The sequence below is a fragment of the Chiloscyllium plagiosum genome, chromosome 16, assembly GCF_004010195.1.
Source record: "Chiloscyllium plagiosum isolate BGI_BamShark_2017 chromosome 16, ASM401019v2, whole genome shotgun sequence".
Classification (NCBI taxonomy): domain Eukaryota; kingdom Metazoa; phylum Chordata; class Chondrichthyes; order Orectolobiformes; family Hemiscylliidae; genus Chiloscyllium; species Chiloscyllium plagiosum.
Window position 1 is genome coordinate 31,233,771 of NC_057725.1, and position 15,818 is coordinate 31,249,588.

General features: G+C 40.4%; 1 protein-coding gene across 1 annotated transcript in view; it reads left to right on the top strand.

Moving 5' to 3' along the window:
- The window catches only part of lrrc56 (leucine rich repeat containing 56), a 126,199-nt gene that overhangs the window by 37,521 nt on the left and 72,860 nt on the right, over window positions 1-15,818 (top strand). Inside the window, exon 4 of the mRNA XM_043706406.1 lies at window positions 992-1,088. Coding sequence (XP_043562341.1) covers window positions 992-1,088 — 97 coding nt within the window. The remainder of the gene's footprint in view (window positions 1-991; window positions 1,089-15,818) is intronic.

Here is a 15,818-nt window from a genome sequence, read left to right on the forward strand (position 1 = left end):
GAATGATATTCTGATGTCCTTCTGTGCATTGTTTGGTGAATTGAGAGGAAAGAAGAGAGCAAGTTTTTGTTTCTCTTTTGGCTGTCCTGGATGGTGTACATCAAAGCATCAGTGCAAAACCTCGAAATCAATACTAAAATCATGGGTGCTTCAGTCTTTAATTTCATACTATATTTGAATGGTACTGCAGGGCTCAGCTAGCTTTTATTATCCTCACACTGTACCTCAGCTGTCTTCTGAGATGAGCTATTAATTTCAAGAGGTTATAGATTCAAACCTCTTTCCAGAGATTACAAAAACTACAATGACATTTCAGTGTACTACAGAGGGAATGCTGTATCATCAGAATTACTATATTTAAACTGAAATCCCCAAGTATCTGTTTCAGGTAAAGTTGAACAATTCCATTCTACCATACAAAAAGCAGTAAATTAGCTTGGCATCCTGCTTTCTCCTTACCCCTTCCACTATCACTACCAAAGCGGGATCATTTGTTGGTTTGCTGCTGTGGAATTTTGCTTTGTGCAAGTTGGCTGACATGTTTACCTGTGGGACAGCAATAACTTTTGCATTTTTCCACCTCTTTCTTTCCCTATTGAAATCATTTCAAGTTATTTTTTTCACAAGCTTTTGTTTACATCTGAGGTTCTTTCTTTGAGCATGATATCTATTTGTGAAATGCATTTGTATTAAAGAAGTTGTAGAGGTGAAAATTGTTGTTGTTGGCATTTCAAGTATGTTGGCTGTGAAGAACTTGGGTTCACATGAAGGTGTAACAGATTCTATATAAATTTCCATTTCTTAGTTCTTTATTGAGCCTGAGTAAAGTAATACTTCGGTATGAACTCTTGGATTGTTTCCAATAATTACTTCAACAGAATGTATTCTGCAACTTTTCTACAAGTTATGAAAATAATATTTAAGATTCAACAGCTTGGAAATTGCCTGGTAGAAATAATTGCCTTTTAATTTTCTCCAATTGAATGTCCAGGGATCTTGGGACATCATTAACAAAACTGCAGGTGCTCTGGATGGCTCGCTGTGGCCTTAAAGACTTGGATGGAATTCCTTCCTTCTGTTCATTAAAGGTAATTGATTTATGAAGTGAATCTTAAGCCTATAATCATGGGAGCAATATGACATTGAGGCTTTAATTAATCAAGACCACAAATTAATTCAGACTAGTTTTAAGATAAGGAAATTAAGGGTTTTGAGCAATGAAGATATATTATTTTGGATTGTACTCTCTTAAAAATCAGATTTGATGAACAAAATTCAGGTTGTGCAGCAGCTGACCAAGCTTACTTTTGTAGCTCACCATTTGTTTGCTGAGACAATAGTAAAGTTATTCTACTGTTGTGCTTTCTTCCCATAACTGTATATCAATTCTAATCTACTGTCATGCACTGTTCTATATCCAGCCTAAACTAATCCTACTCGCACACTCTCCTGGTAGCACTGTATGAATCTTAAACAAATTTTATTCTTCCAATCTCTCTCCCTACATAGTCCTGTATCAATCCTAAACAGATCTCTATCCTGTATCTCTCTGCACACAGCCATGTATCTATCCCAAACTATACCCATGGCCCTATGCTCTTTGTATGGCCCTAATCCCATTTATACCTGCCCTGTGTTCTCTCCATTGTCGAATATCAATCTCAAGCTAATTTCATTGCCTCATGCTTTCTCCTTGTCATAAAACAACAGATCTAGGAGCTAGTTTGGAGTGGGCAATACATTTTTTAGAAGAACAGTTTTAACATGATGGGAAGAAAGGGGAGATATTCATTTCTTGGAGGGTGCACTTTGCCCAACAGAGGCACCCCTCGAGAAATAGTACTCTATTTCCTATCTACCTATCAAACCCACATACCTGTCCCATCCCTATTGTGGGCAAATGCTCCCCACCCAATATCCTTGCCTTCCCTCCCTTCATTGTAGGTCCGCCTGTATTTCTAGCAGCAGTCACAATTAAGCTGTGGTGCTGGCAGAACTGGCCAATCACCAGTAGTCCAACTCTCCAACACTTCACTCTTCTGGCAAAATGTTAAGGTGGGCTTGTTTCTGATCCATCTACTTGTGAACAACTTTACTTTTGGCGGTGTGGGGTTTGCATGCCATTATTTTCCCAGGCACCACAGTAGTTAAAGAGGCATGAGTTGCAGCAAATGCTTTTTATTTTAGAAACAGGGCACATTTCGAAACAGAAAAACCACCACATTTATATCACGTTGGTGAGGTCATAACTAAATTATTTCATGTTCTCAAAACCTGCTAATGTTTGTCTCTAACGCAGGTATTTTACATCAAATAATTCACCATATGTAAGAAACTTTGAGATGTGGCAACACAAAACTGAAAATTCAAGTCAAATTACATAATACAGTTCAGTATTAAATCATATAATTGACAAAGTTTGCCACAATTGCAACTTATTTTTCCCTCAAATAGCAGCTCCAAATAGAGTGCAGATTCATTTGCAAAGACTTTCATCACTTCAATTTTTCATTCCCAGTTAGGTGAATACTTCTTTGTAGAAAAGTTTAAAATTGGTTTCTCCAGCTTGCAGTCCCTTTCCATCTTTTGCTGACCCTTGTTCATTTTACATTGCCTTGCTTCCCACTCTAAGGCCCCTCATTCCTCATTATAGCCTCTGTTCATTGTCCTTTCCAGTTCCTCTATCTCTCTCTTCCCACCCTACGTCCCCTTTCCAGCACTCTTATCTACTACACCCCCACACCTTTCCAGCATCCTCACTCTCTCTCCCCCTACCCCTTTTCTAGTGTCTCCTAGCCTTGTCTGCCTCACTGGTTCCTCACCCCACCACACTCCACTTTTGGAGCCTCACTTCTGGCCTTGGGCTTGTTTCTTAGCCTCAGACTCTTGATCTTGCTGCCCTTTCTAATGACTTTATTTCCTATTTCTGCCCCTGATCGTGCTGACTGCTGACAGTATCTTTGCTGCTCCAAGCGCAGGCTAGTTCTTTCCTGTAATTGAAAGAGCAACTCCTTTGATTTTCTTTCTGTTATGTTTATGTGAGTGACTACTCTCTGGTGACTCTCGTGAACACATTTTCCAGGGTGATCTGGGCTTTCAGGGATGATTTCACCCACTGCCCCCAAATATTTTGAGTGCTACATGCAGCAATTGTGCTTCAATTTCTCTCTGTGGTGAAACATTTTATGTTTCTCAGTCCTGTGTGTGAATAAAATCCTCCACACTTTCTCAGTGACAATTTTAAACTCATAACACTTTGTCAATACAAAAGAAATAATAGCTGTTCAGTAATACAGAACTTGCTGGGGAAAAAACATTTTGTCAAAGCGTTTTGTCTTGCACTAATCAAGACCTTTGCAAGAAGAATATTTCAAGGGATGTATTCAATACAGCATGAGTGAGAGTGCTGATTGGTTGACGAGTGGACTCTGATTGGTAGAGGCACTCCGATGGAGAATGAACCAATTAATGATAACTGACAGTTGACTGCCAGGCTTTGTTTAAATTTTAAACCAATAAGATGAATGATTGGCCAGGGCAGTGCAATGAGGAATGAATCATCAATTGACTGTCACCTATGTTGTTGAGTTTAACCAGGTGCAGTATAATGTACATATTCTTTCTGCCTGCAAAGAACAGGGCCCATTATTGTTGTTGTTTTAATGAATTTCCATTAAACTATAAGATATAGGAACAGAAGTAGACTATTTAGCTCATCAAGTCTGCTCACCATTCAATGGGATTATGGTTGATGTGATAATCCTCAAATCCGCTTATCCTCATAACCATTGATTTCCTTACTTATTAGAAATCTGCCTTTCTCTGCCTTGAATATAATTAATGATCCACCTGAACACCTCTCTGTGATTAGAAATTCCAATATTGACTACCCTCTGAAACAAAGAATTTCTCCTGATTTCGGTCTTAAATAGGCAACCTCCTTTCTCTGAGGTTAAGCCCTCTGATCCTTGAATATCCCACAAGGTTTGTCAGGTCTCCTAAGAATCCTATATGTTTCAATGTTCTCTCACTTTTCTAACTACAACGAGTACATTCCAACATACTCAACCTTACCTCCTCAGACTTGGAGATGTTGGACTGGGAGGGACAAAGTTAAAAAAAAACACACACAACGGCAGGTTATACATCAACAGGTTTATTTGGAAGCACTAGGTTTTGGAATGCCACTCCATTAGGTGGTTGTAGAGATTAAGATCATGCTCACAGAATTTATAGCCAAAGGAGTTCAGTGTCATGGAGATGAAATACAGTAAACAATCTTAGATTAAAGCTTTCATCTTTTATATTGGGATGTGCTGGTTTCTGTTCTTTGATATGTAAATCCCAGAACTTCTTTCAAGTTAGTTCAGCATTTTGAACAATAGGTGTGAAGTCTGTCTCTGTCCCAATGCTATGTCAGGCTGACAAAACCTCTATAGTTTTACATGGATTCATGTGGTTTTTGAGCAAAATAAAAAATGTAATTCTGTAAAAACAAATTCATCTGATAAGCTTATGTGTGCGCATATAGGAGCGACTGTGTGTGTGTGTGTGAGAGAGAGAGAGACAGATAGACAGTTAGTTAGTTAGTTAGTTTATGGTGAGGTGGGATCACCTGTAGTGTGACATGAACCCAAAGTCCCGGTTGAGGCCATTCCCATATACCAAACTTTGCTATCAGCTTCTGCTCATCCACTCTGCATTGTTGCTTGTCCCAAAGTTTGCCTTGGAGGATGGTCACCTGAAGGTCTGAGGCCGAATGTTCTGACTGCTGAAGTCCCATTATAAAAGATGACACTAGACTCCTTTGGCTATAAATTCTGTGAGCATGACCTTAACCTGTACAACTACCTGATGAAGGAGCGACACTCCGAAAACTAGTGCTTCCAAATAAACCTGTTGGACTATAACCTAGTGTTGTGTGATTTTTAACTTTACCTCATAAGAAAGTTGTTCCTTACGTAGAAACATTCTAGTAAATGTTTTCTAACTTCCACCATTGCCAGTATATATTCCCTTAGATGAGGGGTCCAAAGCCGTTTGCAATATTCCAACTGTGGCATGGCTAGTGCTTTGCCTAGTTTTAGCAAGGCTTCCCTATTTTATACTCCATTCCCTATAAATAAAATTCAACAGATCATTTGCCTTCCCTATTAGCTGCTGAGCTTGTCTGCGAGCTTTTTGTGATTCATGCATGAGGACTCCAAATCCCTGTGTGCTGCAGCTTTTGCAATTTTTCTCCATTTAAATAATATTGATCTCTTCTATTCTCCCAGTCTCACATTTTCCCACACTATATTATAATCTGCCAATTTTTTGCCCACTTACTTCACCTGTCCATATCTTTCTGCAGACTCTGTCATCCTCATTATTTACTTTCCCACCTACTTTTGTGTCATCTGCAAGCTTGGTGATGGTACATTCACTTCCCTCATCCAGATTATTAGAATATATACTGTAAATAATTGTGGCCCCAGCATTGATCCATGTGGCACTCAACCAGTTACAGGGTACCGTCCCACAAATGCTTCTATCCAAACACTTTGTCATGTATTAGTTAGCAAATCCCATATCCATGTTAACATAGTACCTGGAAATTATGGGCTCTTATAAGTAGCCCTATGTGCAGTACCTTATCAAAAACCTTTTGGAAGTCAAAATATATTACATCTATGGCTTCTCATTTTTTATCCTGCTTGTTACGTCTTCAATGAATTCTCATAAATTTGTCAGACAATTTTCACGTCATGAAGGAAATTATGCTATACCTTTCAAAATGCCCTCGTGTTACATTCTTTGGAATAGACTGTAACAGTTTTCCAATGACCGCAAATGGAAAGAACTGTGGATGCTGGAAATATGAAACAAAATCAGAAATTGTGGGAAAATCTGAGCCGGTCTAGTGCATCTGAAGAGAGAAATTACAGTTAACATTTCAGGTCCATTGACCTTTATTCAGAACTCTGGAAAAAGGTCGTTGGACCCAAAACGTTAACTCAGATTCCTCTCAGATGCTGCTAGACCTGCTGAGATTTTCCAGCAATTTCTGTTTCTGTTCCAATGACAGATGTTCAGCTAATTGGTTGATAAGTAGCTGATTTTTTTTTCCTCTTTGAATAGGGGTGTTATTGGCAGTTTTCTGATCCTCTGGTACTTTTCCCCAGTTTAAACAATCTTAGTGGATTATGGCTAGTCCATTATCTCTGTAGCAACTCCCTTTAATATCCTAGGGCGTAACCTGTCAGGTCCAGGGGACTGAATGGCCTTTAACCCTGTTAATTTCCCTAATAGTTTCATAGTAGTCATAGTTATTGTACTAGCACCTAGTGGTGATAGATACTGTGTTTATTTGCTCTACCCCTCCTGTTAGTCCCTTGATTATTTAATATTTTTGCAAAGTTATTAATGTCCTCTATCATGAAGATCGAGACAAGTATTTTTCAACTCCTTTGCCATTTCCATCGTTATTTCCCGAGCCGTGTTCTCTAAAGATCCTCTGTTCACTTTAGCTTCTCTGTATTTAATAAAGCTCCTACTGTCTGATTTTATATTACTTACCAGTTTGTCCTCATAGTTTATTTCATCCCTTTTATTATATTTTGTCTTCTTTTGTTGGCTTTAAAAACCTTCTTATCCTCTGGTTTAGCACTACCCTTTACCATATTGTGTTTTTTTTAAGTTCAATTTTATACTAACCTTAATTTCCTTGGTTAACCATGGTCAGTTTATTCCCTTCCTGGAGTCCTCCTTCCTCACTGAATACATCTTTGCTATGAGTCATGAACTATTTCTGAAATGCTCATCAACCCTCTTTCCTGTTAACTTCTTTTCCAGTGCAGTCCAGTCAACTCAGCCCTCATCCTATGTAATTAACTAACTTAAGTTTAACCTAGCTGCTTCCAACCCATGGTTCACGTTTTCAAATTGAATGCTAAATTCTACCATGTAATGATCACTATTTTCTAAGGATCACCTGAGATCACATATTTAAACCTTCCTCATTACACATTACCAGATCCAAAATAACCTGAACCCTGGTTGGACCCACAACGTTTGGATCCAGAAAGCTGTACCAAATGCACCCCCTGTATTCTTCCTCATGGCAACCTTTCCTAATTTGACTTTCATCAAATCCCTACTTTGTGGAAATAGGCCATTTTACGCAAAAGGTCCACACCGACCCTCTAAAGAGATCCCACCCATACTCACTCCCCTACCCCTTTCCTGTAACCCTGCATGTCCCATGGCTAACCCACCTGCCTGCACATTATGGGCACTTTAGCATGGCCAAACCACCGAACCTGCCCGTCTTTGTACTGTGGGAGGAAACTGGAACACCCAGAGGAAACCCACACAAACACAGGAAGAATGTGTAACTCCACGCAGACAGTCGCCTGCAGGTGGAGTCGAACCTGGGTCCTTAGCGCTATAAAGCAGCAATGTTAACCACTGAGCCACTGTGCTGCCCAAATCTACATAAAGATTAAAGTCACTCATGATTGGTATACTGCCTTTTTATAAGTCTTATGGTTTGTTCTCTGTCCTACAGAACAGCTACTTTTAGACTACCTATAGACTACTGCCACCAGTGTATTCTTCCATTTGTTATTTCATACCTCCACTGATATGGATTCTACACCATTTCCTGCTGTCATACTTACTTCATCTCTTACTGACAAAGCTACCTTATCATTCTTGCATTCTTGCCTGTCCTCTCAAAAACTCAGATTCTCCCAATAGAACATAAAATCGTACAATACAGAAGAGACCGCAACGGGTCTGTACTGTCAAAAATACATTACTACCCAGACAAGTCCCAGTTTCCTCCATTATGCCCTAAATATTTAGTACCCAGCTTTGATCTCCTTGTAACCGTGTATCTCTAATAGCTATAAGATCATACCCATTAATTGTGCCACTAATTCATTTATTTTGTTCTAACCAGGCAATCAATACTGCATTTTTAAAATTTTTCTCTCCGCGACTCCCAACCATGGCCCAATTTGCTGCTTTTTTTTTTAATGCTTGTACACTGTCGTTTCTTGCGTATCATTAACAAAATATGGCCTACCATACCCATTATCAGCCGAAAGAACATCCGCTGCACTCCCTCCATGGCAGGTATATCCTTTCTTAGATTGGGAGATTAACTAAATAATTGCCCTGTTGGTTATCAGGCCTTGTCAGTCTTTAACCTCATTAATTCCGCCAGCACCATTTTCTTACTAACACAAATTTCCTTCAATTCCATCCTCTCTATAGACGTTGGTTCCTTGAGATTTCTCGGCAGCTATAAGCAGAGCCAAAGTATTTGATCAATTATTCTGCAACTTTTGTTCTCCAGCAAATTTTCCTTGGCTCCTGACTGTAAGACTGTAACATTTATCTTTAATCTTTTTCTCTTTACATATTTGTAGAAGCTTTTATGGTCAGTCTCTATGTTTCCTACAATTTTATTCTCATAGACTATTTTTCTCTTCTTGGTCAAATTTTTGTCCTCTCCTGTTGAATTCTATAATGCTCCCAATCCTCGAGCTTGTTGCTTTTACTGGCAATGTTATTTGTCTCTCCTTTGGATCCAATACCTAATTTCTTTTGTAAGCCATGGCTGAGCCACCTTTTTTGTTTTATTTTTGTGCCAAATAGGGAAGAATAGTTGTTATAATTTATGCATATATTCTTGAGTTATGAACCATTGCCTTTCTACCATCAGAATCTTTAGTAAGTTTCCCATCCAATCTAGCCAGTTCCACCTTGCTCCCTCACAATTCCCTTTATTTAGATTCAGTCCTCTAGTTTCTGATTTGGCTATTTCACTCTCGACCTTTAAAAGAATTATATCTTGCACAAAAGTTTGTTTAGTAAGTTTTTCTTATTGCACAGAACCCAGTCTAGAACACCCTGTTTTCTGGTGGTCCATGAATTTATTGGTGTAAAAACCCCATCACAGACAGTCTCCAGAAAATCTTCCTTCACAATATCTTGTTAGTGTGACTTGACCAATCTAAATGTAAATTAAAGTCATCAATGATTACTGTTGTACCCTTAGTGCATATCTTGTTTATTGCCTTCCTGACATATCCACTACTGTTTAGGGGTATTTAGACAATGCCCAACAATATTTTCTGTCCCTTGGTGTATTTTATCTTCATCCATGCAGATTCAATGTCATGAGGTTTTGAGCCAGTATCCTCCTTCACTATTGAATTGATTTACTCCTTCACTAATGACACTAACCCATTATTTTTTCCCTTTTTGTTCTTCCTAAATATTGAATAACCGTGGATTTTCAGTACATATTCATGGTCACCCTACAGTCCTGTCTCTGTAATCGTAACTATATCAACCCTTTATATCTAACTCTGCTAATAATTCATCTACATTAAGACACACAAAGCCTTTAATCTTGTCTTTTTAACCTTGTTAGTCACCTCAGCTTTATTTTACTCTATGGTTCCATTTGTTTCTCTTCCTCAATTTTTCAGCTTTGCATTTTTGCTTCTTACCTTTGTCCTTTTTTTTTAATTCCTGTTTCTCCCTCCTCTATCTCCCTGCTCTCCTTTAAATCCTATCCAGTAGCACTTGTGAACAACTCTTTATTATTCTTGGTCCTGTCCAGATGCAACCTGTCCTGCTGTCCTACAGAACTAATCCCACTGTCCCAGTAATCTGAATCTCTTCTTCCAACACCGTTTCTCCAGTCATATATTCATCTGCTGTTATTTCTACTCTCGCTAGCAGGTGGCACTAGTTGTAATCCTGAGATTAAAACTGTTGCGGTTTTGAGAAAATTATTTTCTTAATTTATATCCTAACTTCCTAGATTCTGCTTGTAAGACATGTTATGGACTAAGGGAGAAAGAGAGAACTGCAGATATTGGAGATCAGAGTCAAAAAGTGTGGTGCTGGAAAGGTACAGCTGGTTAGGCAGCATCCGAGAAGCAGGAGAGTTGACATTTCAAGCACCAGCTCTTCATCGGGAATGAAGTTCGAACTGTCCTACCTGTCCATCTTCCTTCCCACCTGTCTGGTCCACCCTCCACTCCAACCTATCACCATCACCCCCCATCTTCATCTACCTGCCACATTCCTGGCTACCTTTCTGCTACCCTGCCCAGCCCCACCCACCTCCCATTTATCTGTCAGTCCCCTTGGGGCTCTCCCACATTCCTGATGAAGAGCTTATGCTCAAAATGTTGACTGTTCTGCTCCTCAGATGCTGCCTGACTGGCCGTGCTTTTCCAGCACCACACTTGATGTTATGGACTAAACCAAACCCCCTCCCACCAAACATATCAAGGAGATAGCCTCGACCCTAACTTTTATCTTATGTAAAGGTAAGTGTAAGGTGCTGTGTTCCAGAAGAAATTCAATACTCAGCTTGGGCGGCACGGTGGCACAGTGGTTAGCACTGCTGCCTCACAGCGCCAGAGACCTGGGTTCAATTCCTGCCTCAGGCGACTCTGTGTGGAGTTTGCACATTCTCCCCATGTCTGCGTGGGTTTCCTCCGGGTGCTCCGGTTTCCTCCCACAATCCAAAAATGTGCAGGTTAGGTGAATTGGCCATGCTAAATTGCCCGTAGTGTTAGGTGAAGGGGTAAATGTAGGAGAACGGGTCTGGGTGGGTTGCGCTTCGGCGGGTCGGTGTGGACTTGTTGGGCCGAAGGGCCTGTTTCCACACTGTAAGTAATCTAATTAAATCAAGTAATCTAATCTAATCAAATCCAGCTTAAACCAAACACACATTATTCTTACCATATCGTTAAAATAAAAACAAAAGAAAGAAGCGTTGATATAACTTTAACCCCATTGGAAAATTTAACAGAATGGTAAATTATTTAACTACTATTTAACCAAGCTAAATCAGTTAATGAGGATCCATTTTCAGCCAGTTCTTAATTATGCTGCTCTTTTAATGCTCCCCTTGAAAATAAACTTGCTCATAAGTCTCAGAATTTCAAAGTTGTATATTTACACAAATTAGCTTTTGAGATACTTTCTTCCCCCAACAAATGCATGCAGTCAGTCCAAGCCTTAAATATCAACAGCTGCCACGGTGGGAATTTCGACACTGGTGTGATGCTAGGTACGTAGCTTGTTCGTCACAAAGGATGACAGATTGTACTAAGCAGTGTCTCCATTCAACAGTTTGCAATAAATAAAGTTAAAAATCACACAACACCAGGTTATAGTCTAACAGGTTTAATTGGAAGCGCAATGGTGAAAGCTAGACAGTATGTTGAAGGTGTTGGCCCCCTGTGTTCTCTGTCTATGCCATGATGTTTAGATTGATTCTAATCTAAAAAGTGAGATAACGGAGTTTTACATGAATTCATGCAGTTTTTGAGCTCAGAGTTCTACATGAATGCATGCAGGGGGCCAACACCTTCAACATATTGTCTAGCTATCACTATTGTTAACAGCTAACCCGAGAATGCAACCTTTTAAAAAATGGTTTTGTGATTTACACATGAAAGAAATGAAACTATCACTGTATTCTAACAGATGAAAGGCTTAACAGACAATCAATTTTTCAATGTATAATTTCAGTTACATCACACTGCAAATTTTTGCTATAAATTCTGTGTGTTAGGAAGGAGCAACGCTCCAAAAGCTAGTGTGCTTCCAATTAAACCTGTTGGACTATAACCTGGTGTTGTGTGATTTTTAACTTTGTTCACCCCAGTCCAACACCGGTATCTCCAAGTCATGCAATAAATAAGGTACTGACCGAATCCAATAACTCGGTGCTTGCAAAACCACAACAGTGTCCAACGTTAGACATAATTATGCAATTGCTGAATAATCTTAATATCTAAAGAATTACACTGAAAAGCAATTTAGGATTTTTTAAAAATAGAATCCCCGCAGTGTTGAAACAGGTCCTGCGGCCCAAAACATCCACACCAACACTCCAAAGAGCATCCCACCCAGACTCATCCCCTCCTCTATCCCTGCATTTCCCACTAATGCACCTAACCTACCCTCCTTGAACAGTAATTAGCACGGCCAGTCCACCTAACCTGTAGATGTTTGAACCGTGGCAGGAAACCAGAGCACCCAGAGGAAACAATGCAGATACAGGGAGAACGTGCAAATTCACACAGACTGTCTCCCGAGGCTGGAATTGAACCCGGGTGCCTGGCACTGAGGCAGCACTGCTTACCACTGAGCCACTGTGCTGCTTGATTGATGTTCAGACTCACAGAATGATACGTATGTGTAATGAAAGCTGCATATATTAATATACAGAGCCCTGTTCTTTACAGGTAGAATGAACCCATACATCTATTTTCCTGTTTCAACCCAAAAAAAGTTCATTTCTCAGGGAAATGCCTGGACCAAATATAGTCAACCTGCCTAATTTAAGTTTAAGCAAAGCCTAGCAGTTAACTATCAATCATCATTAAGTGGTGCATTCTCCATGGCAATGCCTCCACCAATCAACCAGCACTTCCCTCTCACGCAGTATAAATGTTTTCCACTTGAATTGACATTTTTGCAAATTTTCCTGATGAGTCAGTTGTTGGAGGGGGTTCTGAAGGATAGGATTTATATGCATTTGGAAAGGCAAGGACTGATTAGGGAGTGTCAACATGGCTTTGGGCAGGAAAATTGTGTCTCACCAACTTGAATTGAGTTTTTTTGAAGAAATGACAAAGAAGATTGATGAAGGCAGAGTGGTAGATGTTGTCTATATGGACTTTAGCAAACGATTTAACAAGGTTCTGCATGGTAGACTAGTTAGTAAGGTTAATCACACAGAATGCAAGAGGAGCTAGCCAATTGGATACAGAATTAGCTTTAAGGTAGGAGAAAGAGGTTGGTGGTGGAAAGTCATTTTTCAGACTGGAGGCTTTTGACCAGTGGTGTGCCACAAGGATCAGTGCTGAATCCACTGCTTTTTGTCATTTATAAATGATTTGGATGCGAATGTAGGAGGTAACATTACGTTTGCAGATGGCACCAAAATTGGTGGTGTAGTGGATAGTAAAGAAGGTTATCTCAAAGTACAACGGATCTTGATCAAGAACAAAAAAAATTACAGCACAGGAACAGGCCCTTCGCCCTCCAGACCTGCACCAATCCAAATCCTCTATCTAAACCTGTTGCCTATTTGCTAAAGATCAGTATCCCTCTGCTCCCTGCCCATTCATATATCTGTGTAGATACATCTTAAAACTGCGTGCTATGCACCCTGTCTGTAGACCTCATGATTTTGTAGACCTCAATCAGGTCCCCCTCTCAACCACTGTTTTTTCTAATGCAAATAATCCTAATCTACTCAATCTGTCTTCATAGCTAGTGCCCTCCATACCAGGCAACATCCTGGTGAACCTCCTCTGTACCCTCTCCAAAACATCTGCATCCTTTTGGTAATGTGGCAACTAGAACTGTACGCAGTATTCCAAATGTGGCCAAACCAAACTCCTACACAACTGTAACATGACCTGCCAACTCTTGTACTCAATACCCCATCTGAGGAAGGAAAGCATGCCGAATGCCTTTGTGACCACTCTATCGACCTGTCCCCTTCAGGGTACAATGACCTGAACACCCAGATCTCTCTGCCCATTAATTTTCTCCAGGGCTTTTCCATTTACCATTTCGCTCGCTCTTGACTAGATGGGCCAATGGGCTGAGAAATGTCAGATGGAGTTTAATTTTGATAAATATGAGGTGTTTCATTTTGGTAAGGCAACTCAGTGCAGGACTTGTGCATTTTATGGTAAGGCCCTAGGCAACACTGTTAAACAAAGAGATCTAGCGGTGCAGGTGCAGAGTTCCTTGGAAGTGGAGTCGGAGGGAGACAAGGTGATGAAGAAGGCATTTGACTCACTTGCCTTCATTGATCAGTGCATTGAGTAAAGGAGTTGGGATGTCATGTAGCTGTACAGGATATTAGGTGGGCCACTTTTAGGATACTACATTCAATTCTGGTCTCCTTTCTATCAGAAAGATGTTGTTAAACTTGAAAGGGTTCAGGAAAGGTTTACAAGGATGTTGTTGAGATTGGATGATTTGATGTACAGAGAGGGAATTTTTTTCCCCTGGAATATTGGCATTTGAGGGGTGACCTTACAGGGGTTTATAAAATCATGGGGGGCATGGATAAGGTCATAGAGTCATAGAGATGTACAGCACAGAAGCAGATCCTTCAGACCAACTTGTCCACGCCGACCAGATATCCCAACCCAACCTAGTCCCACCTGCCAGCACCCGGCCCATATCCCTCCAAACCCTTCCTATTCATATACCCATTCACATGCCTTTTAAATGTTGCAATTGTACCAGCCTCCACCACTTCCTCTGTCAGCTCATTCCATACACATACCTCCCTCTGTGAAAAACTTGTCCCTTAGGTCTCTTTTATATCTTTCCCCTCTCACCCTAAATCTATGCCCTCTAGTTCTGGACTCCCCAAACCCAGGGAAAATACTTTGTCTATTTAACCTATCCATGCCCCTATTGATTTTGTAAACCTCTATAAGGTCACCCCTCAGCCTCCGACTTTCCAGGGAAAACAGCCCTAGCCTATTCAACCTCTCCCTATAGCTCAAATCCTCCAACCCTGGCAACATCCTTGTAAATGTTTTCTGAACCCTTTCAAGTTTCACAACATCTTTCCGATAGGAAAGAGACCAGAGCTAAGATTTGCTTTCTCAAAATGCAGCACCTCACATTTATCTAAATTAAACTCCATCTGCCACTTCTCAGCCCATTGGCCCACCTGATCAAGATCCTGTTGTAATCTGAGATAACCTTCTTCACTGTCCACTACACCTCCAATTTTGGTGTCATCTGCAAACTTACTAACTGTACCTCTTACGCTCACATCCAAATCATTTATATAAATGATGAAACGTAGTGGACCCAGCACTAATCCTTGTGGCAGTCCACTGGTCACAGGCCTCCAGTCTGAAAAACAACCGTTGTACCTTTGAGCCAGTTCTGTATCCAAATGGCTAGTTCTCCCTGTATTCCATGAGACTGAACCTTGCTAACCAGTCTCCCATGGGGAACCTTGTCGAATGCCTTTTTGAAGTCAATATAGATCATGTCCACCGCTCTGCCCTCCTCAATCCTCTTTGTTACTTCTTCAAAAAACTCAATCAAGTTTTGGAGACATGATTTCCCACGCACAAAGCCATGTTGACTATCCCTAATCAGTCCTTACCTTTCCAAATACATTTACATCCTGTCCCTCAGGATTCCCTCCAACAACTTGCCCATCACCGACATCCAGCTCACTGGTGTAAAATTCCCTGGCTTGTTCTTACCACCTTTCTTAAACAGTGGCACCACGTTAGCCAACCTCCAGTCGTCTGGCACTTCACCTGTGACTATCGATTATATAAATATCTCACTAAGAGGCCCAGCAATCACTTCCCTAGCTTCTCACAGAGTTCTAGAGTACACCTGATCAGGTCCTGGGGATTTATCCACTTTTATGCATTTCAAGACATTCAGCACTTCCTCCTCTGTAATCTGGACATTTTTCAAGATGTCACCATCTATTTCCCTCCTGTCTGTATCTTCCATGTCCTTTTCCACAGTAAATACTGACGCAAAATACTCATTTAGTATCCTCCCCCATCTCTTACAGCTCCACACAAAAGCTGCCTTGCTGATCTTGGAGGGGACCTATTCTCTCCCTAGCTACCTTTCTGTCCTTAATGTATTTGTAAAAACCCTTTGGATTCTCCTTAATTCTATTTGCCAAAGCTATCTCATGTCCACTTTTTGCCCTCCTAATTTCTCTCTTAAATATACTCCTACTGCCTTTATACTCTTCTAAGGATTCACTTGGTAAAAAC